At 38.1% G+C, this 26,970-nt stretch overlaps 1 protein-coding gene across 13 annotated transcripts in view; it reads left to right on the top strand.

Annotated features, from left to right (window-relative positions):
• Nucleotides 1-26,970, top strand: part of DLG2 (discs large MAGUK scaffold protein 2) — a 1,926,133-nt gene that overhangs the window by 1,473,855 nt on the left and 425,308 nt on the right. For 11 of the 13 annotated variants that reach the window (XM_053670838.1, XM_053670836.1, XM_053670856.1 and 8 more), the window contains one exon: nucleotides 7,478-7,633. The exons of the other annotated variants lie outside the window; for them this stretch is intronic. In XM_053670838.1, the coding sequence (XP_053526813.1) occupies nucleotides 7,478-7,633 (156 nt within the window). The remainder of the gene's footprint in view (nucleotides 1-7,477; nucleotides 7,634-26,970) is intronic. 13 annotated transcript variants of the gene reach the window in all.

Genomic DNA, 26,970 nt, shown 5'->3' with positions numbered 1-26,970 from the left:
TACATACTATAAGAGCCTGCAATTAAAAATCCATATATATGCAAATATATGCTGATGGATCAGCCCTGGGGACTACAAAGCCATTTATCTTTGGCCCCTGATAAGTGGACAACAAGATAAACGATTTGTTTATAAATTCACTTAGAGAATCCACTAAAATCTTTAACTACTTCCTCTCTTTTCTGGGTGCATCCACAGAAATGAAGAGAGACAGTAGGTACTTCAGATGTGATTTCCATATTCATTACCTTCTAATCCAGGTGACTCTGGAGGTTTATAATAGGATAAACAGGCCCTCTCAATTTGGACTGTCACTTCTTTACTGAATAAATGGGAAGTAGTGGTGGCATCTGTTTCTGCCACCCAGACCCCAGTGACAGCTCATAAATTGGCGTTACTTTTCTATCTGTGAGAGGCCACAAAGTGGGGGTGACTTTTCCAGCAAGTTCCCTTGTCCGCCAGGGATGAAAGTAACACTACCAAGGCATGATCTGCTTGGGGAGTAAAGGTGGCCAACTTTTCAGGGGAAAAAGGCCAGGAGCCCCTTCCTCCAGGGGCTTTTATTGGGTTGTAATACACAGGAATACAGGCGGTAAGGATCAAACAGTAGATAACATATCAAAGAAATGTGAGGGCTTAGTCTGAGTCAGTGTCTGTCAGGAAAGGGGGTTGTAGAAACTTTGGGAGACATACTCATTTCCTGCTCGGACCCTTATCATATGAATGAAAGCACTATTAGGAAAGCAGATTTCACTGGACTTTTAGGAATTCTTTCTTATGCCTGATTACTCCAGATACCACTCTAACAAGGCAAGGAGTTGTACCGCCTCCCTATCACAGGTTTTCAGGTTTAGGTGGATTAGAGCCAGGAAGCCCTTCTCCCAGAGGACATGGGGACTCAGGCTATGTCAGAATAGCCAGGGGGTGAGGGTCCATCACTCCCTCTTTGTTGCATCCCCCCAACTCCTCCCATGATGGCCTCCCAAGTGATCATGTCTGGCTTAGGTTGCCCCTCCTCTGAGCGGTCTTACCCATCATAGACTATTGACCATGCTTTGGGGCAGAGGGAGGAAGCAGAGGCAGCGTTTGCTACCAGATACAAGCTTTGTCTCCTGTGGCTCACATTCCGGAGGTTGCTCACTCATCCTTGACCCAGTTGGGGTAGCTACAACTCCTGAAACCAGGCAGAGTGGTTCCCAATACCACAGAGAATAAAACTGCTGGGAAATAGTAAGAATGTTGAGTGCTGGCTTTAGGCCTTCTGTAACTCAGGGCTGAGAAGTCTGTGAGGAGCCTGGTGCCCATGGGGTGACTCTCAGAGGAACTTGGGGCAGGCGTTGCTATGGCCAGACTTGCACATACATGAAGCCCATCCATCTGAGAATGGATGAACTGTGCACACCAAGTACTTAAAGCTGTCAGTTCCTGATTGACAACACCAGGGTTTCTGTTCTTCTGTATAACCTGTGAGGATTAATGATGGCCTGACAAATTTAAACCTAGTTAAGAGATTCAAAGTAACTTAGGAAATTTTTTTTCTGTCAGTGGAGAATTGTAAAAAATAAAAATGACAAAATAAATCATCTATTCATTCAAAAAAACATTCTTCAAGTACCAACTGTGTGCCATTCCCTGTGCTCAGAGTGTAGCTCATACTATGGCCAATATAGTGCATAATATGTGCTAGAATTCTAGGATGGTAATGGGGCTAGCAGACAGAATTCTCCAACTATGAACCGCATTCTATGCCACTCGAAAGGAGATTCTCATTGACTTTTTAAAATTTTATTAAATTTATGGGGGTGACATTGATTAATAAAATAATAAGGGTTTCACGGGTACAGTTCTATAATACATCATCTGTATTATATGGCATTACATGTTCACTACCCCAAGTCAATTCTCCTTCTGTCACCATATATTTGACCCCCTTTACCCTTTTCTACTTCCCTCCAATCTCTTTCCATCTGACAACTACCATACTCTTGTCTGTGTTTATGAGTTCTTGTTTGTCTTTTTTGTTTATGTGTTGCTTTCTTATGTATTACATAGGAGTAAAAGCATATGGTTCTTAACTTATTGTGCTTACCAGGATATTCTCAAGATCCTTTCAAGTCTGTATTTTGTCTTTTTTATGGCCAAGTAGTATTCCCTTGTATATAATACTACATCAAATTTATCCAATCATCTGTTGAAGGACATGTAGGTTGCTTCCATGTCTTGGCCCCCATGCATAATGTGGCAGTGAATGTAGGAGTACATAATCTTCATGAATAAGTGTTTTCAAATTTTTCAGGTACATACCCAGAAGAGGGATTACTGGTCCCTATGGTAACTGTATTCTTAATTTTTTGAGGAACCTCCAACTGGTTTTTCATAGTGGCTGTACCAGTTTATAGTCTCACCAGCCACGTATGAGTGTTTTCTCTATCACCTCTCCAATACTTATGACATGTCTTCTTGATAATAGCCATTCTAACAAGTGTGAAGTGGTATCTCTTTGTGGTTTTAATTTGCATTTCCCTAATAGCTAGTAAGTTAAGCATCTTTTAAATGATCTCTTGGTCATTTATTTGTATGTCTTCTAGGGGGAAGTATCTGTTCAGGTCCTCTGCCCATTTTTAATTGGATTTTTTGTATTTTTGTCATTGAATTGTATGCGTTCTTATATATTTTGGATATTAACCCTTTATCAGAGATGTTTGCAAATATCTTCTTCCTTTCAGTTGGTTACCTTATTTTGCTGATGATTTTCGTTTGTTTGTTTGCTTGCTTTTTTCTGTGCAGGAGCTTTTGGGTTGATATAGTGTTATTCATTTATTTTTACTTTTACTTCCCTTGCCTTTGAGGTCAAATTCATAAAATCATAAGACCAAGGTCCATAAGTTTAGTACCTATGTTTTCTTTTTTATATTTTATTGTTTCAGGTCTTATATTTAGGACTTTGATCCATTTGGGGCTAATTTTGTGTATGATGACAAACATTCTAGTTTCATTCTTTTACATGTGGCTTTCCAACTTTTCAGCACCATTTATTGAAGAAGTTTTGTTTTTTTCCATTGTATGTTTTTGGCTCCTTTTTCAAAAATTATTTGCCCATATACATATGGGTTAATTTCCAGCCTATCAATTTTGTTCCATTGGTCTGTTTGTTGTTTTTTCTGGCAATGCCATGCGGTTTTGATTACTCTCATTGACATTTTTAATTTAATTGTTTGGTTGCAAGAAGACATTGGCATTACTGCAAGAAGGCTTAGTTTGCCAAGTGGTTTTTTAATCATTTTTATCCGCCCATATTCTGAAATATAAAGTGTTCTCTCAAAAAAAGAAACTAGATTTGATCTATCTTCTCTTTAGTCAATGACTCTACAGAATGACATGTAAATAAGTAGGAAGGAGTGCAAGACTAAATGGCAGGGTCAAAGGCATCTGCAGTGTCAGGAGCTGTGTCTCTGCATTCCTAAGGCTGTAAATCACAAGCATTGAAACAACTCTGGAAGTGGCTGTAGGCAAAGAAATAAGGGACCCTTTCAAAAATCTAATGTAGTTAAAGCTTCCTCCAAATACCAAATCTACTAAATACATGAGCCATAAAATAATATTACATTCATGAAAAGGGTCCAAGAGACATGGGTAAAACTCTCAAGAGCTCAGCAGTGTGCAATGTACAGGGCTTCATTTTTATTGTCTTGAATCTATTGTATTTGAGAATAAAATTTTTCCCTTGATTTAGTTGAGCACAGTACAAATAGGATAGTTTTTTCTTAAGATATGTATTAGCCAGCTTTGATTCTGATCATTTGTCTCAAAACACAGTGCTTCTGAGGTAGAAGGACTACGGGAAAATTGGTAACATCATTTTCTTGGTCTCTCGTGTCAACATCAAAGTAAGAAAATTGAATCAGCCCTCCTAGGCAGAAAGTACAATGCTACTGAAATAACATCATCATGAAAATGTTTTATGGCCTAAAAGAAGTCATCAGTTCCTTTATTCTTAGGCCCTGAGCTGGCAGTTTAGATCAGCTACCATTTTATATATGTAATATTTTAAAATAAAGATGCAGTGAGTTCTCTAAACAGTCCTAGACTTTAAATTTATTGTTAGGAAAAATTTTCTATTTTTTCTGTGTATACAGAAGGTGTTAGATGAAACTCTAGTAAATTAAATGAATTATCACCTATGGCAGGGCCTAGTTATTTCTTTGTGTTAGATTATTAGTCTTATATTTTGAAAGAGAATATTTGTTAATATTAGGTCATGTTTATATACAAAAAAAAATGACACTAGCTTAGCCCTGACTGATGTGGCTCAGTGGATTGAGTGCTGGCCTGTGAACCAAAGAGTCTCTGGTTCCATTCCCGGTCAGGGAATGTGCCTGGGTTGCAGGCCAGGTCCCCAGTAAGGGGAGCACAAGAAGCAACATTGATGTTTCTCTTCCTCTATTTCTCCCTCCCTTCCCCCCTCTCTAAAAATAAATAAATAAAATCTTTAAGAAATAAAAAATATATGATGCTAGCTCAGACAAGGTAGTTCATTTCTATCCTATTTTTTTTAATCCAGAGGTAGGCAGTCCAGAGGTGTTATACTGTCACTCCATATCTTCAGTGACATAAACTCTGACATGATGTTCCACTGTTAATATTGTTTCCTTTTTTCCTCAAGGTTGCCTCATGGTCCAAGATGACCACTGAGGCTCCAGTCATCACACATGGATTCCAGGTCAGCAGAAGGAGGGGAGGAGGAAGTAGGAGAGAGAAAAATTACAAAGGTCCCAACAAAATCAGCTTCCCTTTAAGCAGTCAGTTAAGGAATCTCTAGAAACCTTTCTGCTCAGATCACATCAGGCTGAACATCTTCCTGAGCGACATCTGTCTACAAGGGAGGCTGAGAAATAAAGTCTTTACTACAGGAAAAGTGACATATGGAAAATTTGTTTTCTGTTACTAAGAAAGAAGGAGTGCATGGATGCTTGGAAGGCAATGCAGCCGTTTCTGCCACAGAAGCTACATCTCTGAGTGGAAAAGCTGGAGTATAATGCAGGGACCTCTTGCGATAACCTACCCAGAGTAATTCCCATAGAACCTGTACATGCCCCTTCATGGCTTATTAATTGATATAAATGCAGCTCGTTAATACAAAGCCCTACAAGCTGAAGTTTTTGTGTGGACAGCTACATTTTAGGTGCAGAAAAGACCGTCATCTCCCAAGATGACTTTCTTTATCTGATCAGCATTGGGGGGTCTTTCTGTCCCCAGGACCGTGAGAAGTGTGCACGTATCTTCATGAAGCTGAACAGGTCAACAACGCACACACTGCGTGAAAATCAAAAATATCTAATCTGGCTATTTTGAAAGTTATATTTCAGTAGCTAACTAAAAGTATCTTTTCTTTTACAGTACATCATTTCACACAAAGTGAATTACTTATAAAATTGATTTAAAAAAACACTTTTTAAGAAAGATTTTGCAGCTGCCTTTTTGAAGGACTGGTGTTTACCATTATATTTTATGTATGTATAGCTAATAAACAAAAACTTACAAACTCGCTAGGTTTTTCTGAAAATGGAGTACTTGTCTTAACTAAAAACATGCCAACTTCTCTAAAGTAAGAACAATTTTGGTTATCTTTTTTATGAAATGTTACGTTTTTCTTATAAATGTTACCATATTAGCCACAGGGGTAGAACAAGCTGACTCTATTGTAAAGTATCTCATTTTATCACAGATAATTATTCTGGAAAACAGAACAGGCCTCTGTATTTTCCTACCCAATCCTCAGCCTCTCTATGGTGTTATACAAAATAAACAAACAGATCAAGGCATCTCTTTCTGTGTGCTAGAAAGCTCTGTGTTAGGGGACAATCCAATTCTCTGGGCAGTGTGTCTAAACCATGACTGGTTCACAGTAATGTTATAAATTAGGTAAAGTTTGCTTGTAATATTAAGTTTATTCTCTTTTCCTCTCTGCTGTCCTCCTCAATCATTTTAGGAAGCACTGATTGAGCACCTGTAATACATTAGGGGGTCCTGCTGAGGGCTGGAGCTACACAAACGTGGACTGTGCCCTCACTGGGTTTGCTGCTTCTACTTGCTATACCTCTGCTCAGGCATGTGGCTGCCACTCACTACCACTGGAGTCCTGTGGTCCCAGTGGGTGTTATCAGCCCTGTGTCCTGACCTACTGCTTACCTTTCCACTCAAGCTTACCCTTCCTGGGTCCATGGCCCTGTCTGCTAGATAGTTCTTTCATTTAAATCTATATTTTTCTATTCTTACCTTAAAGAGAAGATATTGGTAACAATTTCAGATATGTTAAAAGTGGGGGAAGGAGCTGTGAGGTTTTTTATCGTAACCAGTATTTCATAGCACATGGATATTTGATACTTATATCACTGTAAGTAATAACCATAAAAAATGTTGCTATTTTAAATAATGTTTCAGTAGCCCTAGATTAATTTATTTAATAGAAAATTTACTAATATAAATATTCTATTTTGTAGAAACCTCTCTGAAATCAATTGTTGGGGGATGATCTATAAGTAAATATTTAGAGGAACCACCCAGATTGTATAAGCTATATTAGATTCCTAAACAAGGCTAACACCCCCCCCAAAAAAATTGCTATATATGTGAAAAGTTGTATTCATATATTTATTCACACAGGCATTCAATAAATATTAATGGAATGTGTACTCTGTCCCAGACTCTATTTTAGTGGCTAGATAAAACAAATGAAGTCTCTGTTCTCATCAAATTTATGGTATAGTGACAGTGCCACTAACAAAGTAAAGAAAACAAACAAGAAAATTTATTTCGTGCTGAGAAAAATGTTATGAAGTGAAATAGGTGCTGTGAAAAATAACAGGATGTCTTGACCACAGTGGTCAGAGAATGAATATCTCTGTGAAGTTTGCATTTAAGATGAGACTGGACCTGACCAGTGTGGCTCAGTTGGTTTGGAATCATCCCACAAAGCAAAAGATCACCAGTTCGACTCCCAGTGAAGGCACATGCCTGGGTTGCAGGTTTGGTCCTGGGTTGGGCCACGAAGAAGAGGCAACAGATCAGTGTTTCTCTCCCACATCAATGCTTCTCTCCCTCCCTTCCTCGTCTCTAAAAATAAAATGAATAAAATATTTTTTTAAAGATGACAATAAAGTTTAAAAAAGGCTATGTCAGGAGACCCCAAGGTGTGGCACGTCAGACGGAATCACCCAAAAAGGCATGGCAATTATAGGGTGACTATAACACTACTGAGGTTTTGGCATATGAATTTTGGTCATGCTAAATGTGAGCCAAAGTTCCAATTTTTAACTAGAAATCCTATTTCCTAAAAAGACCCTTAACTTGGGTCTGGTGAAGCCCATAACACTGTTTTGGATTTTTGCCTCCACATGCAGTGAAATGCTACTGGGTTCACAATTGTTCGGTACGTGTGCTAACCATGCATCTCTTTCTCTTCCTCTTGTACCGCCAGGCCTCCGGAACCTGTTTACAGCACTGTGAACAAACTGTGTGAGAAGCCTGCTTCTCCCAGGCACTACTCCCCTGTTGAGTGTGACAAAAGCTTCCTTCTCTCAGCTCCCTACCCCCACTACCACCTAGGCCTGCTCCCTGACTCTGAGATGACCAGGTACTGCATGTGCTTCCTCACTTCATCTTCTCAAACTGCATGTGCTTCCACAGTGATTGAATGGGTAGAATCCGCCTCTGCTCACTTCTCTTGCACTCGGCACCTTCCTCAAGGTGGAGAGATGTGCTGCTCCCTTGGTGCAATGGGATAAAGCAAGAACATTGCCTTGTTTTTTTTTTCCTGGTGTGTTCACAGAGCACTCAGACATGACCACATGATGCTCCAATGTTCTTGGTTCCCATGCATTTTTAATGAGGTATTAAGTATATTTGTCCAAAAGAATTAATTTTGAAATTTAAGTAGCACTATTTCACTCAATCAGAAGAATAAAATAGAACATGTATTGGGTATATTTTTCATAATGCTTAATGAACACTTACGATGCTTCAGGCGTATAACAAGGCCTCAGAAGTAGATACTATTATCACCATTTAATATTTTAACTAAAATATTAAGTTAGTGCCATCATTTAACTGACTCCCTAGGGTATTAAACAACTTGCCTAAAACTACATAATTAGCTAGTTCTATCTAACCAAAAATGTAATCTTAACCTTTACAGTATGTTAGCAAGCTAGGTGATTATATGTGTTCTCTTACTCAGTTATATATATATATATATATATATATATATATATATATATATATATATAGAAATTTATACAATAAACAAGTGGTTATAAATCTAAAGACTGGGACGTAATTTTGCATTAATATTCTAAAGTCTATGTGCAGTAAATAATGAAACTCCATTTTTACAGAGTTACAAAGTCAAATAGAGAAGAGAGTCAGTTTAAATTGAGAAATCTCAGTTGTGATGTTCCTAGATAGAATGGGCCACTTACAGAGTTATGTTTGCAGATAGAACATTTTTATGTATCTTCATAATATTGTCAGGGCTAAGAAACCATAGATTTTATAATGATTCAAAGTGAAAGTTAATATACCAAGAGCTTCTCAGAATATTATCTCTATTTTTTGGTATCTTCAAAGAATAAAATTAGAAGTCAATTACTGATCTCCCTAGTGAGTTACATAGCAAGTTTTTAGATTATATTTAGCACTTCTAGAAATAAATAAGAAGATATATTTTTGGCTATGTAATCAGATGGGGCATTTTCACTAATTTACAACAATTAAATCCTAATAATATTTTGGAGTGCTTTATAAATATTAATTATATCCTCCTATATTTTTAACAAATCATAAAAAGTACTTTTTGATACAGGGAATTATACAATTTTGAACCTAAACAGGAGTCACCATTGCCATGGGAAGTGAGAAGATACACACACGTACAACCACTTTCTAGCAATCATGCATCTAGAGAAGCTGGATAAAGGCAGCTGAGATTTATTGAGCTCTTCCCTGGCGCCAGGCATTTTGTCAAGCACTCCTTATGAGTGATTTCTTTTAACCCTATCACCTTATGAGGTAAACGCTGTCATTATCGGTGTTTTAAAAATAGGAAAATTGAGGTTAAAGAAGTTACCTAACGTGCCCAAGATCATCCACTAATAAACGGCAGGGCTGGGATTCAAACCCAAGGGGCCATCAGCACCTGCATCAGCACAGGCATGGTGGCAGAGATGCCTTTGCTTGCTGGAAAAAATCTCCACCCATTTCTCTTTTTCTCTCCTTTCTCTATTTTTATCCTGCCTTTTCATCTCCCTTCTTCCTGCTGAGTGTCAATAAATCTTTTTTTTAAAACCTGTGCTCTTCTGTGATGAACATAAAAGTTACATTTCTTGCACTTCCCTTGGGGGTGTTGATGTTTCCTTCCATAAAACTCACCAAAGCCAATGAGCAGGTTATAGTCTACCTTTTGTGTGTACCCACCAGGTAGCATTCTTTTTTGTTTATTTTCCATAATCTGTATTCCAAAAAACATGGGTTTCTTATTTATAACAAATGTAAAAATTCCAGTATAATTTTGAATATGTCTTTTTCAAATCACACACCCTCAGCAATCCTGACATGCGTCAGTCCCCAGCCCCCACTCCCTATCACCGCATTGGGATTTTATTTTCTATTTATTCAAATTGCCTCCTTCCTCCCCCTTTTTCTTTTCTTTTTTCATATTTTATTCTTCACTTGTAGAAAAACACATTGCACACACACGTTTTAGTTGAATGCCACCAGTACACTTATACTGAATTCTGATTTTGCCCCACTTTGCTTCCCTTTTGAGCTTCCCCAACTCAGTAAATGGCATGTACATTTACCCTGTTGTCCAAGCCAAAAACTAGAGAATTATATTTAACACCATGTTCTCCCTCACACTCATTATTCAATCTACGTTCAAGTCCTATTGATTCTACCTCCAAAGTAGAATTAATTTAATAGATTCTAATAAATTGATGTACCTCTCTTTATTAGAGGTATATTAAATAGAAAAAATCTATTCTTCTCCACTTCTATTTCCACTTTAATCCAAGCCTCCATCATCTTCCAGCTACAATAACCACCTAATAGGCCTTACCACTTCCATTATTACCCTCCTGGTTTATTTTCAGTGCAGCCAAAGTGATCTGTAAGAATACAGATCAGATCTGTTCCTCTCCTTTTGCATTAGTATTAAATGCAAAGTCAATAACATAGCATCCGAGCTATGCATGTTCTCACCCCTGCCTGCCTCTTAAACATTTCCCCTTTGCTGACCATGTTATTTACATTCACAAAATGCACTACATCTCTTCCTGCCTCGAGCGCTTCACATATGCTCTTTCCTCAAACTGGAAAAACTCTTCTTATACTTTGCCTGGTTAACTTCTGGTCATCTTAGATCTAAGCTTAAATTTAACTTCTTGGAGAAGCTCCCTGAAAGAGAAAATTTGGTTTCCTATTTTATTCTGTCTATATTTTCCATAAAACTAAAGCAAGGTATTATTATACCTTTATCTATGTGATTTTTAAACTAAATGCCTATCTCGCACTCTGTGCTATAAGCTCAGTGAGTAGAATTGTGTCTGACTTGTGCACTGCTGTATGCTTAACACTTATCATAGTGCCTGGCACAGCAGGGACTCAGAATTATTGAGTGACTAAATAAACATGGAAATAAAATCATCAGGCAGACAAGCTGACAGATACATGTTCCAGGAACAGGTCCTGGTGCAAGCTGTGCTTTCCCCAGTTCTCAGTAGGTACATTAAACAACTCCGTGAGTGAATGAATCCAATCATGGACACAAACAACCATACACAAGAGCTCACTGCTCTCTCACCTTAAATGATCTGGATGCTCAGTGTCCACATTATAGATTCATACAGTCACTCAGTTCTTACTGAAGATTCAGGAATTCCTTTCAAAGGCTATTTACTTCCTCTCCAATGAAAAAATATCTCTGAAGTAGATGTTTCTTGAAATGTGGGCAATATTTTTTTAATTTCTAGGATTTTAGTTCCACTTAGGACACCATCACTTGTTTTTTCTACTGTTACCTTAAATACCTTATACAATCTTAGAAGTGGATGAGAACTTAGAATTAGATAAGCAAGACCTTATCCAACTCAGTAATGCTGAGGAACCCAATCCCTTCGCGGGTCCATGTCTTACTTCTACTCTTGGTAAACATATTATCTGTCCTGAAAAACATATTATAAGAATGCAACTATTAATTCAGTCGGCCAAGATTTATCAAGCTCTGACAAAGTGCAAGATACTATATTAAGGCAATTTTTACAAAGAGGTATGAAAAAGCCAACCAAAAATTGTTTTTAAAATGCCCAGCATTTAAATTGCAGCATATGGCATCTGAGAATTTTCCAAACTAGTTTCAGAAACATGCACCTATTAATACAGCAAGTACTGTCTCAGATTAGGATATGAGCTACCTGGATGGAAGTTAGCATGTGAACCCACTCTTGTACCAGCTCAATCCCTAGTCAGCATTTAGAATAATGTAGACCAGTCAGAAAGAGGGAGAGTCAACCATCTGTATTCTCTGCATTTCAATGGGAATACCTCAAGTCTCATCTTTTTTAACTGATAGCAGAAATCCAGGGATGAATTACCTCTGTAACATCAACTAAAAGAAAACAGAGAAATTGTAAGTTTTCCTTATGAAAGCAGTCAAATTGCTTGACAAAGTGCCAGCTCCTAAGGCTGATTATATTTAGAGTAATTGACTTTCCAGACCTTGAAAAAACAAGTAATGGGCAGAGCCTGAAATCAGACAAACATTTGGAGCTCTGTGCAAAACAAATGAAATTGCCATGGAGCTCCTGTGTATCTAGTACGTCTTTTTCGTTTGTTTGTTTTTAGGGCGGTTTTAGAGTTATAATTGGTTTTCTACTTGGGAAGAATGGCAAATTACTCAGCTTTGGATATTCCTAGGGAAAGGAAAATATTAATAATATTCTGGTCTGTTTTTTCAACAGGTATGGCATATTTTCATCCATACTTTTACATAGCTGCTTCTAATTATTGTTATTTTGTAATCGATAATCAGAGGCAAGATAAACCAGATGAAGGCAAATTAAAATATATGGGCAGATTTGGGATCAGAAATGGACTCTGAGTCATTACATGATCATAAAATAGGTTCACTCATTGAAGAATATATATTCATGAGACTTGGACTAGGTACCAGGCATTATCCTGGATCCTAGGAATTTGGAGGGGAATGAGGCATGGTCCTTCCCTTTAAACAGTTCAAAGCATTCATTACTGTGTCGTGATTGATGTGTATCTGCCAAAGGCTCTCAGTGTCTCTGGCGTACCTAATCCTCAAGTCACTAAAATCAGGCTGGTATCAGAGGTTGTGTTGGAGGGAAGCAGTCTTCGATGGTCCCTTCTGCAGAGGTGTGAACATACACACAGGGATGTTCCCCTCTCACATCTCGCTTCATCAATTCCTAATGATCTATAAAAAGGGTTCTTTATGGGAAATTTACCATTATCTTTATATAGGCCCATCCACTGGTGTATCTACAAAGCTCCAAACTCAGGTATTATTCACTCTTATTGTAGAAATCATAAAGTTAGCAGCCTCAAGTCACTTCCAGTTTGGGGACAAAAATCCTAGAGCAAAATCTTCCACAAGTCCTCAGCCACATGTTATGGTGGCCTATCTGTGGCAAGCTTTGAATCCTTGCAAAATAGTAAGTTTTCTGGACCTTTAATATCTGAACTGTTTCTAAGTCTATATATCCAAAATCAAGTATAATTTCTAGACATAGTAACGTCACAGCAGAAGTACATGTGAGTCTCCAAAGGTAAGCAAGGGAGGAATCACATAACCGTGCCTCTGTTTTTCTTAAAAGTTTTCAGAAAGACACTGAGCTCATCAGTCAGATGAGGGAAGAAATGTGTTCCAGATAAGAGAACAGCACAGGGCAAAGCCTGGCATGTAAAGCTGGGTGCTCTGTGGGGCTCCCAGCAGTTTTCTCTGGCTCACAGTTATTGAGCCGGTGATAACATTGGAGACATGGGCAGCTGAAGATGATAGAGGCCTTCTTGCCCAGCTGAGGATTTGGGACTTTATCCTGTAAGTAGTGAGAAGCTGTTTTAAACCTGATCAAAAGCATAATTTCATTTGTGTGCTTAGGATCACTCCATCAGCTGTGTGGAGAGCGTTTAAAGGCAGGGAGACCAGTTAGGATATGCAGTACAGTGGAAGTCTTGAAGAACTGAATTGAAGCTGTAAAGAGAGAGTTATAAATGGGTCCAGAATCATTTATCAGATAGAATAGATGATGCTTATTAATTGATGTTTTCAAAGGGAAGCATTTTCTCTGGCTTGGAGTAGTCACTGGAAGGCGATTGAATGACTTCCTTTCAGAGACAAGAGTAGTCTTGTCCACAATAAATGTATTTAAACATTAAATTCTGTAGAAAGAAACTCAATAGAGGGAGTGGAGGCAAAGTATATTAGAAAGTCTCTTGTTTGAGATGGTGGCAATCTGATGTCAAGAGGAAGCCAGGGGTTGTTGAGGTTTGTCCACAATGTGTAAATTTGAGGGCTTCCTTCAGCCAGAAGAACCACATGCATTTAGCTAAGCACTTTATCTCCCTCCGAGTCTCAATTTACACATCAGAAAAGGGGGAAATAATCATATCTGTGCCGTTTTCCTCACATGATTGTGGGGAGGGTCAAAGGATGTGGACCAAATGAATTTTCATCTATCCACTCTCCAAATTGGTTATTATTAATTATTTCCATATGCTTATTTTCATGTTTAAGCCTTGAGCTTATGTATATTTGTTTTACTGTTGTCACAAATCAGTTGAAAAATAGTTATCAGCACTAACATAAATCCCCAGAGACCATAAGAAACCTGTTGCTGCGAATTTCTTCTATCATTTTTAGCAGCAATCCTTGTCACGATAGGCAAAGTCACATATTTCCTTTTTATTAATACATCTGTAAGCTCCCTGTAAGAGGTGGGAAGTTTCTAAAGCCATATGTAGCTTCATACTTCTCTGAGATAATCCTCTTTTTTATTTATTCATGTAGCAGTATTGCCAGCCTACATGTAACTTTTTAGGAATGGAGAGAAAATAACACCTAGTCTATGGCTCGCTGATAAGTAGCCAGGCATTTCACATGGTTCCTAATAACCCCAACATCTTTGCAAAGCTTGTGCCTTGATCTAGCAGGTGGAAGCGCCAGGACTATAACCAAGGCACTTCCACACTCTCTCATGGTCTTGCAAGCCTTAATGCCTCTCTCTCACACACACCACAGTTCCTCACTCAGTCCCCACTTCTCACATCCACTCTGCCAGCAATCTGTGCAGCTGAAAGAGAATTTGAGCCCTGCTTACAAGATTTCACCTGGGAAATAGCACCATGAAGAAGAGAGAGATGCTTAAGAAATCATTGACCTTCTTCAGCCTTTAAAGGGCAGATATAGTCTTAAAGAATTCTTAATTTCATTGTTAATTAAAAGCAGAGAAGGAAAGTCTCTAGGCATGGCTCATAAGGCACAGCCGCTTCCCAAGTTTATGCAGCAGTTTCTTCTTCAAAGGCCTTTGCTGCCTTTTTGAAGTAGATGATCACTAAGCCCAATTCAAATTAAGGAAAATAAGAAATTAACTGATTCCCACAAAGTCACAGAGGCTGCTCTTGCCATATTCCATTACCTCTCCTCTTTGCACTGTGGTGTATGCAAGGGTTCACATTGAAAGAAAGATCCCCAGGTTTGAAATGAATGCATTCTGTATTGTAGATACTTTTTTCACATGTTATTTATTGTTGTCCCTTTTTTTTAATATTAGGGAAGAAATAGTCTTTCCTTAAAAATTCAAGATTTTTTAAAGCACATTTAAAATTACATAATACAGGTTAGAGATGTTTTTCCTCTTTTCTCCTTCCCTTCCTCTCTCTTGAAAAATAAATATTTTTTATTTGTAAAGAAGGAAGGAAGACAGGAAACTGAGCCCTTTCACCCCTCACAACAACCGTAGGAGGTAGGTCGAGCATGTGAGGCTCAGAAAAACTCAGAAATGAGCCCAAACTGATTTTATTTCCAAATTCCTGTTCTGTGATATGCAAATAAAACTCTGTGATGAAACAATCTAGATTAAAATGATGTGCTTTTTATTTTTTTAAAAAAGCCATTTTACTTACATCTATCTGAGATGTTAAGAATATTTTCCCTTGATTTCAGTATATCTTTGATTCGTTTGGAGAGAATCTTTATATTTAATTTAGTAACCATTATGTTACTGGATAACAATAAGAAACTGAAGAATAAGCATAATTTCAAAAGTAATCCTCTATGGAGGCAAAGTAGCTGTGAGAAAATGCTAGGCAAAATCACTATAGCAACAAATTATAGGAGCTCAGAAAGAATCAACATAGTACATTAGACCATAGCACCCACAACGCAGATACTAATTAAAACCATTAACATGCACTGAGTGCTTTCATGTGCTTAGCACTGCTCCAGACTTTTATGTGTACTAACTCATTTTATTCTCACAATAGCCTATGGGGTAGGTATGATTATTCCAAATTTTATAGAAAATGCATGCTATATATTTTAAGTAACAAATGAAACAATGGGATGAGCTAGTTGAAATTGAGTACATTAAGACTTAGAATATTGCTTTTATCAGAGTAAGATATTTGTCTTATTTAATGTTGTTGTCCCTATGCAAAAAAAAAAAAAAGGTTCCTGGCGTGTAATAGTAATAGTGGTGGTGGTGATGATTATGATGATAATGATGAGGATGATGAATATGATGATGCTGATGTGGGAGAAGAAAACAATCAATATCATTTATATAATCTTATTACTTGCAAGACTGAACTTTACACAAATTAGCTCATTAATGTCCAAAGCAACCCAGGGGGATGTTTGTTCTTTTTTTTTTAAGCATTTTTTAATTTAATTATTGTTCAAGTACAGTTTTCTGTCTTTTACTCCCATCCCAGCCCACCCCCCAGTCCTCCCCATCTCCCTCCCATTTCCATCCCCCTTAGTTTTTATCCATGTGTCCTTTATACTTTATTCTGTGAATCCTTCCCCTTTTCCCCTGAAATTCTCTCCCCTCTCCCCTCTGGTCCTTGTCAACCTGTTCTGTGTTTCAGTGTCTTTGGTTATATTTTGCTTGCTTGTTTATTTTGTTGTTTAGCTTCCTGTTAAAGGTGAGATTATATGGTATTTGTCTTTCATCGCCTGGCTTATTTCACTCAGCATAATGCTTTCCAGTTCCATCCATGCTGTTGCAAAGGGTAGGAGCTCCTTCTTTCTTTCTGCTGCATAGAATTCCATTGTGTAAATGTACCATAGTTTTTGGATCCATTCATTTACTGATGGGCACCGAGGTTGCTTCCAACTCTTGGCTATTTGAATTGTGCTGCTATGAACAATGGGGTACATAGGTTCTTTTGGATTGGTGTTTCAGGGTTCTTAGGATATACTCCTAACAGTGGAATTGCTGGATCAAAAGGCATATTCATTTTTAGTTTTCTTAGAAAATTCCATACTGTTTTCCATAATGATTGTACCAGTCTGCAATATCACCAGCAGTGAACCAGGATGTTTGTTCTTGTTATCCCCATTTTGCAAGTGAAGAAATTGAGGTCTGGAGAGGTTGGTCACACAGATAGGATTTGACTCTAAGTGGGCCAGAATCTGTGCTTTTCAAATGTACTCAATAACTATTTAATAAATGTTATTCTTGTTACATATAACACTCTTCAAGTATTAAATTCTGCTTGAGAAAAAAAAGTATGCCTTATTTAACCATGGTCAAATTTCAATAGACAGATAAGTAGATAAATGGATAATGAATATATGATTAAGAACCTAGAGTCTAGAATTAGTGTTTAGGTTATAATCCTGCCTCCCCAACTTCCTGGTTGTATAGACCTGTGCAAATAACAAATAGTCTGAGCTTCTGTATCTTCATCCATAAAATGACAATAATTGTAATATTCATCTTATGGGGCTTCTGTAAGGATTTAATGAGGTACTATATAAAGTGCTAAGAGCAATGCCTAATAAATATGAAGTACCCCATTAATGTTAGCTATCTTTATGTGTGTGTATTAAATGAAATATTATGACCCCCTAAATAGAGACCTCAGGCTGAGGCAAGAATAACTTTTCATCAAAAGACTATTACAAAGGCTGTTTCATTCACAGCCTGATAGTGAGCCCAGTGAGTTGTAAAGGGAGGTGAATCTGAGGGTTGGCAGTATGGGAGGAGGGCCCTTGCAAGCCTACTCATATTTTTATAGAGATCTAAGTATTTTAAAATGTAGAAGTTTGTTTGGATTAAGAGATCAAACTTTACTTCTCAGAGCAGAGAAAGTAAACCTTCTCTTTCAATATCCATCTGAGATGTTTGGAATATTTTCCCTTGATTTCAATATATCTATTTTTAACACTTTAATTCAATTTTGTAAACCTTAAGCTCGTAAAAAGTTGAAAGGATCCCTGGAACAGGGTTTTTGTTTTGTTGTTTTAATGTTTTATGATTGGTCCAGTACAGTTGTCTACATTTTCTCCCCACCACTCCCCCCACCCCAACCATCCCCACCTCCCACCCTTGATTCTACCCGCCCCCTTTGGCTTTGTCCCTGCGTCTCTTATACACGTTGAACAGAGTTTTTAAAGTCAGCAGGGATGTGTGTTCCAAATTGAATACTAAATCTAAGATCATTCTATTCCTGAGAAAACAAATACATTAGAGGATAAAGAGGAATTCTATGGTTTCCTTCAAACTATATTGTGCCTATCTAACCCAACCAGAGCCTTTGTACAATGTTTTTTAAAAAGACTCCCCGTCTGAACAGTTTGCTGTGTCCCAGGACCCAGTCGGGGCACCACAAACAGTTCAGACTGGATTTCAGCCCTAGGCCATGCCCTTAGGCGAGTGTTCTCATGAGTCACCTGCCTAACAAAGTAGACTGGCCCAGACTGAGAATGAGGATGGAGGTAAGAAATGAGAGTCGTAGTTCTCTTTGTTATTTTCATCTCTCTCAAATTCCTTCTGATGTTTTGCTTTCTTTCTTATGCCTCTGGCATAATTACTAGGACAACATTCTGTCAAACTTACAGGTTTAAAATTAACTAGAAGTTAATGCAAGTTCAGAGATGGAAGACTTTCTAGAAACAATTTAATCCAATCTTTTACATGTCCCCGATGAGAAAACTCAGATCACAAATATGTATTAAATAGCCTATTATATGGTTGATACCTCTGGGGATACTCAATCCAAACATAACTGAACCCTACTCTCAGATTTAGGGGCCACTGGACCCAGAGGAGATTTTGTACATGTATGTGTATGAGTGTGTATAAAAAAAATCTAGAAATTTTAATGGACTGGCTTTCAAATATATGTGAACTTGACTTAGCTTTCATCCTTTTTCATTTTGGATCTATCCTGATTTCTCCTAGATACTACACTAACAGGTTTGCATTCATTGGTTTCTAGGCACCCAGACCTTTTTCATGTGAAATCTAAAGGTCAAGTAACAGTGCAAATTGCCTTCTAGCTCTCCCCACTCTCACATGTTAAGTTCCTACTGTCTTACTCTTGTTAGAATCTGTGTTCCTTATAGGTAGGCCTTAGCTACACATTGCACATGAGGAAAGGGGTTGCAAGTGAAAAAAAAATGGCAGGGGAGGGGGTTTCTGAGTAGATTTCCACCAGTACAATTGCTGGAATTCTTAGACTCTTTTTCTTCTTTTCAGGGTCTCTTAGTGACTCACGCATTATTTTGGACAACCATTTCCATTTATGATGCAACCTTTTCCTATTGTTTTCCCATAGGAATCTCCTCACTTATAACAAACTACTTAGTCTTCTCACTTTTGTAACTTTTCCAGCCCCTTAGAATATTATCTCGTACATCCATCTCCTCATTTTCCACTGTTGTGCATAGTGCTCCTCCATGTTTAGACCAGACTTCTGGGAGCTGCGCAATGTCTGGCAAGGGCAAGATGAGAAGCCTTTCATCTCTACCTATTTCCACTCCTTAACAGGGAAGCCTCATGGTACTACACTGAGATCCTTTTAACAGATACCCTATGTAACATGTGGTCAGCCAGGCAAGGGTTGTTGTCTTCCCTGTTTCTCCTCTTATCTTCCATAGAAGCTCTGTTCTTGTCTCTACCAGATTCCCTGCCCTGATTATACTGCCCTCCAGTATAAAAACTGGAGGCTTTTCATCTGGACTCCTTATGACCCATAAAATCAGCCTCTCATTCAGACTCTTTCCCCAGCAGAGAAACAGGACAGGTAGACTTTTCTTCATTGAGCAGCATTAATATTTAGTTTCTAGGGTATCAAACCTTTCCCAGAATATGATCTATTTTTTTAAACCCCAAAGTTTAAAAATTACAATAGGAGGATGAGAATAATGATGGTGGAGAGCAAAGGTTGGTGAATGCCTTTGTTGCAGGAAAATGAAGTGACCAGACACCGAGGGATTCTGGAGTACGAGGTGTTTTTAACGTGCACGGGCCCAGAGGAGTCATCTCCAAATTCTGAGCCCCGAACAAAGGATTCTTAGGGTTTTTATAGTTTACAGGGTCTTCTTGTCTACGTAGCAAAGCGGGATACAGAAGTGGAATGCGGAAGTTAGTTCTAGCTATGGGGCATAAGCAGAGGACAAAGGCCAAATTCAAAGGTCAGTTTTTAACAGCAGGGGTGTTAATCTCAGTCCTAGCTAATGCACTGTTGTTTACTTATCCTAGACAGCCCCATCATTCTCCCTAGGGCGCCTGGGGCCTGGGCAAATAAAGGTTAAACAGAGGTTTTCAAAGTTTCCTTTATCACCTTCGCCAGAGATGCTTCAGGCAGTTCCTGGCATCCTAATGGTCAAGGATTCCTATAAATCTCTGATCAAAAACCTCTTGTTAATCACAGCTCTACAATACTAGAAGTCTTTCCTGAGCCCTCATCTAAGCATATATTACTGGCTTTTTCTCTCTAAAAGACCTCTTAATGAGTCTTATGACTTTGCTATATTCCTGAATGAGACCTCTTCCGCCTTTGTCTTCTTGTTAGGTCTAAAGTCAGCTACTGAGGCAGCTTGCAAATGATCTTTAATTCTTCTTCCTGCACTTCCATCCCATAATGCCCAGAGGAATAATGAACCTCAAGAACAAAGTTAATATGAAAATTTTTTCTACTAATAATTCTATGTAATATGAAAACAGAGTATCTCTCTGTCACCTCTTCTTTAAATATATTTTATTGACTATGCTGTTATAGTTGTCCCAATTTTACCCCCTTTACCCCCCTCCAACCAGTACCTACCTTTTCCTCCAGCAATCCTCCCCTTAGTCCATGTCCATGGGTCATACATATTAATTCTTAGGCTACTCCATTTCCTGTAATGCTCTTAATATCTCCCTGTCTATTCTGTACCTACCAATTGTACTTCTTAATCCCCACACCTATTCTCCATATTCCCCCTTCCTCCTCCCAATTGATAACCCTCCAAAAGATCTTTGTATCTATGATTCTGTTCCTGTTCTGCTTGTTTGCTTAGTTTTTTTTTAGATTCAGTTGTTGATAGTTGTGAATTTATTGTCATTTTAATATTCACAGTTTTGATATTCTTTTTTCTTAAATAAGTCCCTTTAATATTTCATATATTAAAAGCTTGGTGATGATGAACTCCTTTAGCTTTACCTTGCCTGGGAAGCACTTTGTCTGCCCTTCCATTCTAAGTGATAGCTTTGCTGAATAGAGTAATCTAGGTTGTAAGACCTTGCTTTTCATCACTTTGAATATTTCTTGCCAGTACTTCCTAGCCTGCAAAGTTTCTTTTGAGAAATCAGCGGACAGTCTCATGGGAACCCCTTTATAAATAACTCTCTTCTCTTGGTACTTTTAAGATTCACTTTATCTTTAACCTTTGGCATTTTGATTATGACCTGTCTTGGTTTGGTCCTCTTTGGATCCAACTTATTTGGGACTCTGTGCTTCCTGGACTTGTACGTCTATTTCCTTTGCCAAATTAGGGAAGTTTTCTTTCATTATTTTTTCAGATAAGTTTTTAATTTCTTGCTCTTCCTCTTCTTCCTCTGGCTCCCCTATCATTTGGATGTTGGTATGTTTGGAGATGTCCTAGAGGCTCCTTAGCCTACCTTCATTTTTTTGGATTCTTTTTTCTTCTTGCTGTTCTGACTGGGGTTTTTTTCTCCCTTATGTTCCAAATCATTGATTTGATTCTCGACTTCATCGACTCAACTATTGTTTCCATGTAAATTTTTATTTCTCTTAATATAACCTTCATTTCTGCTGAGGTCTTTTTTATGTTGTGAAGTACCTGATGAGTTCCTTGAGCATCCTAATAACTGGTGTTTTGAATTCTGCATCTGATAGATTGCTTATGTCTATTTCATTTAGTTCTTTTTCTGGAGGTTTTTTCTTTTTAAATATCAATGTATGGTTGTCTCTTGTGTGTCCCCTGCTGAGAACTGGCCTGCAACCCAGGCATGTGCCCCAACTGGGAATTGAACCATAGTTGTTTGGTTCCCAGGCTCGGGCCAATCCACTGAGCCATACCAGCCAGGGCTTTTTCTGGAGTTTTGATCTGTTCTTTTATTTGGGCCATATTTCTTTTTCTCTTCATTTGAGCAGCCTCCCTGTGTTTGTTTCTATGTTTTAGGTAGAGTGATTTTAACTACCTGTCTTAGTAGCATGAACTATTGTAGAAAAGCACACTAGTAAGTTAGATGGGGAAGAGCCCTAGGCAATTGCCAGGGTGGGGCAGTCCATGTTGCCTCTCTGTGGCTGTGTTCGGGAAGACTCAAAGGGGTGACAATGCCACTGCCTGGCCTCTGGAGTTTTTGTCTTGGAGGAAGCTGTCTCCCAGCACTCAATTTCTCCCTCTAGGCCACTGGTGGCCTTCCACCTGTTGCCCTGGTGCTGAAGCCCAGAGGGAGTGATTCTGCACAGGTCTTAAGTCTGTTGCAGGCCCTTTAAGAGGAGACTCCTGAGAATCCCTCAGTTTCTTCTGCCCACTCACCAATCTCCCACTTGCTTTTACAGCCAGACATTATGGGGACTTATCTTCTTGGCACTGGAACCCTGGGCTGTGTGCTCTGTTGTGGGGCTGGCCACCCTCACTCCCTAGGTATCCCTCCTGCTGTTTATCCACCACATGTGATTGCGGGACCACCTTTTCTGTGTTTCCCCTTCATGTCTCAGTGCCTTTCCAAGCCTTTCTGTGTGTCTCTGCTCTCCACCCCTCATACCTGAATAAATGAATGTAGCTTCTTTAATTCCTTGGTTGTCAGACTTCTATACAGCTTGATTTTCTGACAATTTTTGGGTGATATTTGTTTTGTAGTCTAGTTGTAATTTTTGCTGTGGTTGTATGAGGAGGCAAGCCATGTTTACCTGTACCTGCATCTTAATCATAAGTCTCATCTCTTTTTTTAAAATAGCTTTTAGTTTTCAGTGCAGTTTTAGTTTCATAGAAGAACTGAGTGAAAGATATAAAGATTTCTCACACCCTTTGCTCCCCCTACCATCAACATCTTACACCAGAGTGATACCTTTGCAACAACAGATGAACTTATACTGACCCATCATCACCACCCAAAGTCTGTAGTATACATTAAAGCTCACTCTTAGTGGTGTACATTCTGTGGGTCTGGGCAAATGTATGAGATAAATTCACCATTATAGTATCATACAAAATAATTTCACTGCCCTAAAAATCCTCTGTGCTCCTCCTTTTTGTCTCTCCTTCTCTATCACTTCTTTGTGGGAAGAACCATGCTGTATTGTGTCCATGTGACACATGAGCATGTATAAAAGTAGTAGACATTCAATTACATGACAAGCAGTGGATGTTCACCTAAACAGTTTAGTGGAAACCCTTACATTTAGTGGAAACCCTTCTCCAGGCTTAAAGTAATGCCTGGACAAGTTGGTAATTGGAGAGGAGTGCTTCTCTCTGGGTCATAATTCACCTTTATTCACTTGGGTAAAGGTGATTTGTACAGTTTTCCCTGACATTTCTGAGTTAGGCCACAGAAACATATTTTCTTCATCCTACCTAATGTGCATTGTAATAGGTGGTCTGCTTTTTATTTAAGTCTGTTTTATTTGTACTCTACATGTGCCGATACTAAATGTTCTTGTAAAGATACATGTGGATTCCTCAAACATGTCTTAGAAAGGTTGGGTCATTATAATGTGCACTGCTAGACTTCCCAAGGTGGAATCAAGGTCCATAGCAAGCAAACTCCTCAACAACTCTGACCCTGTGAAGAGTGATACAGCAAAATTCAATTCAACAAACATCAGATTTAAATGGAACAGGTTAGGACATGCATAAGGACTTCAGTTATAACAACAGTCACTCTGAAAGTTTGCTTAGTGTACTAAGTAAATGCCAGTGCTTGGTGAGATGAAGGTAGTTGCCATTTCCTTTCTCTAATATTCTTGCCACCAACTATAAAGAAAAAAAGGGAAGCAAACGTATTGCAAATAAGCCCAAAGCTAATAGTATACCCTCAGGGCCCTAAGTATCATTAAATCATAGAATTCTTTGATCAGAAAGAGTTACAGAAGATTACATTCAAATATGTTTTTAAAATAGAGAAAGTAAGTCTAGCAAAATTAAGAGACTTACTCAAAATCATGTAGTCACACAAGTAGTTAGCAGCAGACACAGGACCTGGATCGGACCTGGATCAGGCACCAGTTCAGATTCGGCCAGGTACCAGTTCTTTTTTTCTTATGCCAGCTTACACTTTAACTAAACACAATCTTCCAAAATGTTTTGTGCTAAAAAAGGTTACATATCACAAACCAAGCCTGGAAGGAAACAGAGCTATTACCTCAGGATAGCAGTGTTTATTTAACCCAGGGGTGTAAGATTGGAATGGGGAAAGAAATTATCTCTTACTTTGTACAATTTTAAATTGTTTTAATTATTAGTAAAAATTAATTTAAGAATCTTCCATTTAGACTCATAAAATGCCCCCTTTTATCCATTCCACAGTCAGTCATAGCCTTAAGAGAAATAACTTGTTCACATAAAACTTGTATACAAATTTCATAGCATTTTTCATGAGAACCAAAAGGTAAAAACAATCCAAATTCCTATCAGCTGATGAATGGATAAATATGTGATGTATCCATACAAAGTAATATTATTCAACCAGAGAAAGGAATGAAGTCCTAATATATGCTAAAGTATGTATGAACCTGTGAAACAAGCTAAATGATAAAAGCCAATCATAAAATGCCACATAGTTCCATGATTTAACATGTATCATGTGTCACAATAGACAAATCTATAGAGTCAGAAAGTAGATTAGTGATTGCCTAGGGCTGGACAGGGATGTGGCAGAAATTGAGAGTGATGTTAATGGATATGGGATTCCTTGGAGGTTATGAAAATGTTTTAAAATTGGATTGTAATGATGGTTGCACAAGTTCGTTAATATACTGAAACTCACTGAGCAATGCACTTTAAAAAATGGGTGAACTCATGGTATATGAATTATATCTCAATGCTATTAAATATTCCCATTTAAAGGTTAAATAATTCATATAGCAACAATAAAACTAATCCTGTGTCCTTATGATATTAAATACTCAGATAAAAATAATAAAAACCCCACTCAAAAGCTTTAAATGATTTTTCTACTCTATGACAGACTATTTAAATAGTAAATTAGAGGAATTATGTGTCCTCAGACTTTTTTACATTTTTAATAGCTACAGCTTTCATTTACTGAGCACTAATTTTTGTTAGGTGTTCTACAGACAGAGTATTATCCTCATAATAAATCCAAACGTAGGTATTTTTACCCTTACTCTAACTGGAGAAACTAAGAACTGGCAGAGCTGAAATTTGAACCCAGTTTCACTTGCTTCTACAAGACCACAACCATCATCCCGTTATATAAAAATAATCTTTAAAATTCTCCTTTCCAGCTAGAATTGTTTACACTCTCTCCCTTCCTTTTCTTCCATTCACACTTCAAAGCACTGCAGTCCATGTTCTGCCCCCACCACTCCACAGAAATTGTTTTCAACCAAGGTCACCAAAAGTCTTTGTTTCTAAATCCAATGGAGACTTCTTAGTCCTTATCAAATTTTATCTTTCTCTGCACTTGCCTCTGTTGCTTACTCCTTTGTGAAACCTCTTTTTTTTTTTAAGCTACAATCTCACTTCCGGGCTCATGACTCTCCTTGCACCCCGACTTTTTTTTCTCCACCTCCATAGACATTTCCTCTTCTCATCACTTGTCTATTTCACTCAGTGATGTCTTCTCTTTTACTCTGCACACTCCCCCTAGTAGAATACATCCAAATGCACAGATTCAGTTCCCAACTATGTGCTATCTCTCCCATCTATACTGTACCAGGTCTTTCCTTGACTCCACACTCATACACCTAGATACCTATTGGGCATCCGTCCTCAAATGCGCTACGAGACATCAAAAGGTGCACTCGTCATCTTTATCTTTCAGATTGTTGTCTTCAGTTATATCCACTGTCTTAATGACCATTAAGAATATGGTGTAGTATTTAAGAGCATGTGCTTAGGTTCACATTCTCGCTCCACTCCTCACTCATTCTGTGATCTCTGTACCTTAGTTTCCTTATTTGTAACATGGGAATAATAAAAATACCATCTCACAGAATCATTTTGAGGATTAACAAGTTTACACATGAGAAATACGTGCCACATAGTAAGCTTAGTACTGCTGTGGTTATAGCACTAACACATTTTCCTAAAGATTTCTCCTCCTGATTCTCCATAAGTTGATCTCTAAGTGTCCTACCAATATGTCTTTAGTATCTTTTGAATAATTTCTCTGCAGTCATTCCATATTAACTACTCTCTAGATCCAGCTAGAATTATTGCTTATCTGAAGTACCTACTAACTAGTCCGCACCTCAAATTTTATGCTTCTCAACCCATTCTCCTTACTGTAGCCCATGTGAAGTCTTCTAAAATACACATGTGATTTTTTTCCCTGCCCTGACTAATCTGACTAATCCTCTGCTTCAACATCACATTATTTTCATTCAAGTACATTTTCTTTCAGTTCCCGGAGGGAGGGAACACTGTCTCTCTTACCTTCAGGTTCTTGGTCATGTTTCCCCCATTTTTAAACTCCTTCTCTCTAAATAATCTCACACACACATAGCATTCACCTGGCCATCTCAAAACCAGCCTTCACTCATGGATCTCTTCATTCCAGTAACCGCTGATAAGCCCAGGAAGTGCATCTTCTGTGATACCACCAAAAACCCTACCTGATGCTCTCAGCTTGGGTGAGGGCCTTCTCTATCCTTACAAACTTAAAGAATTCAGTCTACTATACTATTGCTATTATTTGCCTGTCTGTCTCATCAACTAGACTGAGCCTCTTGAGCTCAGAAACTATGTTTTAATCATTTCTTGGATGTGTGGCACCCAGCAATGAACCTGGCAAATATTAACTCTTCATTTTTTAAAAAAAGACAATAAAATTATTTTAAACATTACTAACTTATTTATTACACTAAATATTTAGAGGGTCCTATATTTAGTGAGCTTGTGATAGCTCCATGCTTTGCATTGCTTAGATTGAGTCTCTTTCCTGTAGGGACTCAATCTAACAGAAGAGACCACAGCAGACAGGAAAACAATTAGAATTCCACACAATGGATGCTATAATAGAGAACACATGCTGACAGAGTGGCTAGAGAGGAAGGTGATCATTTATTATCATGATTAAAATGGGGGACAAGTTAAAAGAATGTACACACACACTAACTAAGTGATACTCAGAAGTCTACAAGATATTAACTAATGTGGTCAGTGATTACATTCGATTTGATATGAAATAGGCCTCTTGTACTAATAACAACCCTCCCTGCTTTACTCATTCTACTCTTTAA

The sequence above is a fragment of the Artibeus jamaicensis genome, unplaced genomic scaffold (genome assembly GCF_021234435.1).
Source record: "Artibeus jamaicensis isolate MK-2021 breed Jamaican fruit bat unplaced genomic scaffold, CSHL_Jam_final contig_64, whole genome shotgun sequence".
Taxonomy (NCBI): Eukaryota; Metazoa; Chordata; class Mammalia; order Chiroptera; family Phyllostomidae; genus Artibeus; species Artibeus jamaicensis.
Note: the sequence above shows the minus strand (reverse complement) of the source record. Positions and strands in the feature narration are given on the sequence as shown.